Here is a 3,639-nt window from a genome sequence, read left to right as displayed (position 1 = left end):
GTCCTCTCCTCTCTGCTCTCTCTCTATCCTATATAGGAGGGAGAAGGAGTGGGTGAAAACAACGAGGGAAGGAAAGGCCAAAAAGCCCCTTACCTAACCTGGCGTACCGGTACACGGGCCCACGTACCGGTACTAGAAGCCAACCCGAGAGTAGTCTGTGCAGTGTACCGGTACACCATACTTGCTGTACCGGTACAGCAAGCAGAAAAACAGCTATTTGCATATTTTTCTTGCTAAATGCTGCTCTCGCGTCGCACAGAGTCCGTTTTGTATCTTTTTCACGCCAACGCGACTCAGACTTGTCCCGACACTCTCCAGAGCTGTCGACAAGCCTCAACCGCTAAACACCAGGGATCTCACAATTTTAAACTAACGATATATTAGAATATAGAATTTTAATTTAAAGGTACAATTTCAATTTAAAGCTGAATTAAAATTTTGAGTTGACATTAAAATTTTAAATTTGAATTTTAAATTAAATCTAAATTTTTAATTCAAACTTAAATTTTTTATTTTGATTTTGATATTTCAATTTGCATTTAAAATAAAAATTTTGAAACTAAAATTTAAATTTAAAATCTGAATTTAAATTTAAAATTACATTCAAAATTTTGATTTTAAATTTTAAATTTGAATTCAAAATTTAAATTTAAATTTATAATTTGATTCCAATTCTAAATTTGGATTTAAACTTTGAATTCAAATTCAAATTTTGAATTTGAAATTCGAAATCAAAGTTTGAAATTAAAGTGGAATTAGAATTTAAAATGTAAATTTGGATTTAAAATTAAATACAAAATCAAAATTTAAATTTGAATTTAAATTTGAATAGTAAATCAAAATTTAAATTTAAAATGTAAAATTTAAATTAAAAATATTGCTTTGAATTTATAATTTAATTCAAAATATAATTTAAAGTTAAATTTTAAATTTAAAGGTTGGAGACCCAAGTAAAAATTGGTGCAAAGGTTGGGGACCAATAATATAATTAACTCTTGTATAATTAGCTGGTACTGACACGGCGCTTCCGTGACGCTAATATGGTGCCTCCGTGGTACTGACGTGGCATTTTTTGTTAATTTTAACACTTATCTAACAACGAGAACTTAATTGTAATAAAATCGATAGATTAGGGACTTGATTGCAAAAAAAAATTAGTGATCAGATTGAAAAACATTATAAAGGTTGGGAGCCAATGGTGTAATTAACCCTGCCCACAACTACCGAACTGTAGATAAATCATATCCTAATGTTTGGAAATAGTTTCCTTAAAACATGTCATAGGCATTAAAAAATTTTCTTCAATAGTAAATAAAAATTTAAAACTTCAAAATATTTATAAAGAGCTTATAATTTTTAAAATTTTAAATTTAAAAATTCAAATATCTATATAGATATACTATTCTTTGATAATAATATCACATCACTAAATCCTTCTCTCAAAAACTCCATAACCAAGGGAGCAATGCCACTTACCTATGGAAAAGTTTGGATGTGCCAGATTCACTATAAACCAACTATAAATTATGTATTAAAAATAAAGTTTTGATGATATAATAAATTATTTAAATATTTTTATTATATTATATTTTATCTTATTCAACTATTTCATCAATTATATAATATTTTGTATAGTGTATGAAAAATTAGTTTGAGCAGATGCAAGCAAAAAAATTTTCTTTCTTTTGAAATTAGGGTAAATTTCAAATATCACCCTGCGGTTTTGCACTTTTTCATTTTAGTACCCTATGATTTAAAGTGTATCAATTTAGTACCATATGATTTCAATTTTCTCTTTTCGTCAGTCTCTCTGTTAACTTTTCGTTAAATTATATTAAAAAAAAAAATTCAAATACCCCACCTATGGTTTGTAGAATATTTACTTCATTATCTTTTAGTTTTAACTTTGTCACTGATTGAACGAAAAAAAAATTAGTCAAGGGAATAACAAAAAGAGAAAAAAAAAAAATCAGGGGTACGAAAGTGATACATTTTGAACCACAGGGCACTAAAGTGAGAAAATGCGAAATCAAAAGGGTGGTATTTTAAGTTTTTTTCTTGAAATTATATTTGTACTGTATTAAGCATTCTAAGTACTCAGATGTATTTACATACATATGCCATCTGCTCAACATTCTTTAATAGAAATTTTAAAGTTAATATATCAAATATAATTTAAATTATTAGACTTTATAAATAAAGTATATTTAATTAATTTTTAATATTGGGCCACTAGCCATCTAATATAAATTGGAGCGTATGGAATAATAATATGCACAAGATGCATGCAATAGTTTCTCCCCTTTTAATTAATTTTAATAAGGTAAAAAGATCTCACATATTCTTTAATTTGAAATAAGATCTTCAACTTTAACTTTTTAATTAAAAAATGTACTTATAGAATGAACATCAAAACTATAAAATTTTACTAAAGTTTTAAATAAATTATTAAAATAATTCAACTTTATAAATATTAAAAATTAAGACAAAATTAATTAAAAATTATTTTTATAATATATATATACAACTATTTTATAAAATATATTTTATTTATTAAAATTTTAATAATTATATATTTTAATTGGAGCGCTAGTCCTTGCACTATAGCTAGTTAGATTTGCAATCCATCGGCCCCATCGCAATGCTGCCCTTCTCCTCCCACGCCCGCTTCTTCTCCTCTCTGAAACAGGTGAAGCAAAACCCCAACGCTTCCCGTCCATCCTCCCCTTCAGTTTTGCGCTCATCTCCTTTCCCTCTCGCAGGTTGAAGAAAGATTAGCTTCGGAGGATTCACCTCCAAACAAAACCCCCAAACCAGAAGCCTCTTCTTCAATCGATCCGTCCGGCTCCCCGATCTTCCTCGCCTACCCTCAATCCAATCTCCGCGACAGCGATAGCGGCAGCGGGCCCGCTCGCGACTTCCTCTCCTCCTCCTCCTGCTCCGAGGAGAAGGGAGGAGAAGATCATGCGGATCAGAAAGAACAAGAATGCGACACTGGCGACGAAGACGACGACGACGAGATCGAGCATCTGATGAATCTACTGGACGTAGAGGTGGACGTAGAGGGAGCGGGAGAGGCGGCGGAGAGCTGCGGAGAGTGCGAATTTTACGCGAAGGTGGGCGGGGTGAGGGGGCCCAAGTGCGAGAAGGAGAGGCAGAGGTTGGAGGGGTGGGTTGAGCATTTCTACCGAGGATGGAGGGGCGCGGGGCGGAGGGAGCCGGCCAGGCTGGCGCATCTGCTGCTGGCGAAGGCGTCGTGCTCCGCCGACGGGTGCGGCGGGATCGGGTTCCCGGAGACGGTGGAGGAGTTCTTGGAGCATGACCCGGTTCTTGCTACTACCGTACCGGCGGGAAGGGAGGGAGAATAATAATACCTGCCTTTGTTTGAATTGAATTATTATTGCAGGCTACATTTTAGCTTTTGAATGTCTAGAATTCGCTATTATATGGTAATACTATTATTATAAATAATGGTAAAAAGTGCAGGGTAAATACTACTAGTTACCTACTATCTAGCATATAGTAGCTGAACTTTTTATTCAGCCGTATTAATAATATCAACTCTGCTCGTTTGTGCTTTTTCAACAAACAGTTACTGTTATTGGCAACCATTAAATTTGAAGTACTATTTTGAAGCCG

The 3,639-nt window shown here is 33.2% G+C and overlaps 1 protein-coding gene across 1 annotated transcript in view; it reads left to right on the top strand.

Moving 5' to 3' along the window:
* The window catches only part of LOC109716175, a 2,086-nt gene continuing 1,067 nt past the window's right edge, over positions 2,621 to 3,639 (top strand). Inside the window, exons 1-2 of the mRNA XM_020241499.1 lie at positions 2,621 to 2,689; positions 2,763 to 3,271. Coding sequence (XP_020097088.1) covers positions 2,642 to 2,689; positions 2,763 to 3,271 — 557 coding nt within the window. The 5' untranslated portion in view covers positions 2,621 to 2,641. The remainder of the gene's footprint in view (positions 2,690 to 2,762; positions 3,272 to 3,639) is intronic.

The sequence above is a fragment of the Ananas comosus genome, linkage group 10 (assembly GCF_001540865.1).
Source record: "Ananas comosus cultivar F153 linkage group 10, ASM154086v1, whole genome shotgun sequence".
Lineage (NCBI taxonomy): Eukaryota > Viridiplantae > Streptophyta > Magnoliopsida > Poales > Bromeliaceae > Ananas > Ananas comosus.
Note: the sequence above shows the minus strand (reverse complement) of the source record. Positions and strands in the feature narration are given on the sequence as shown.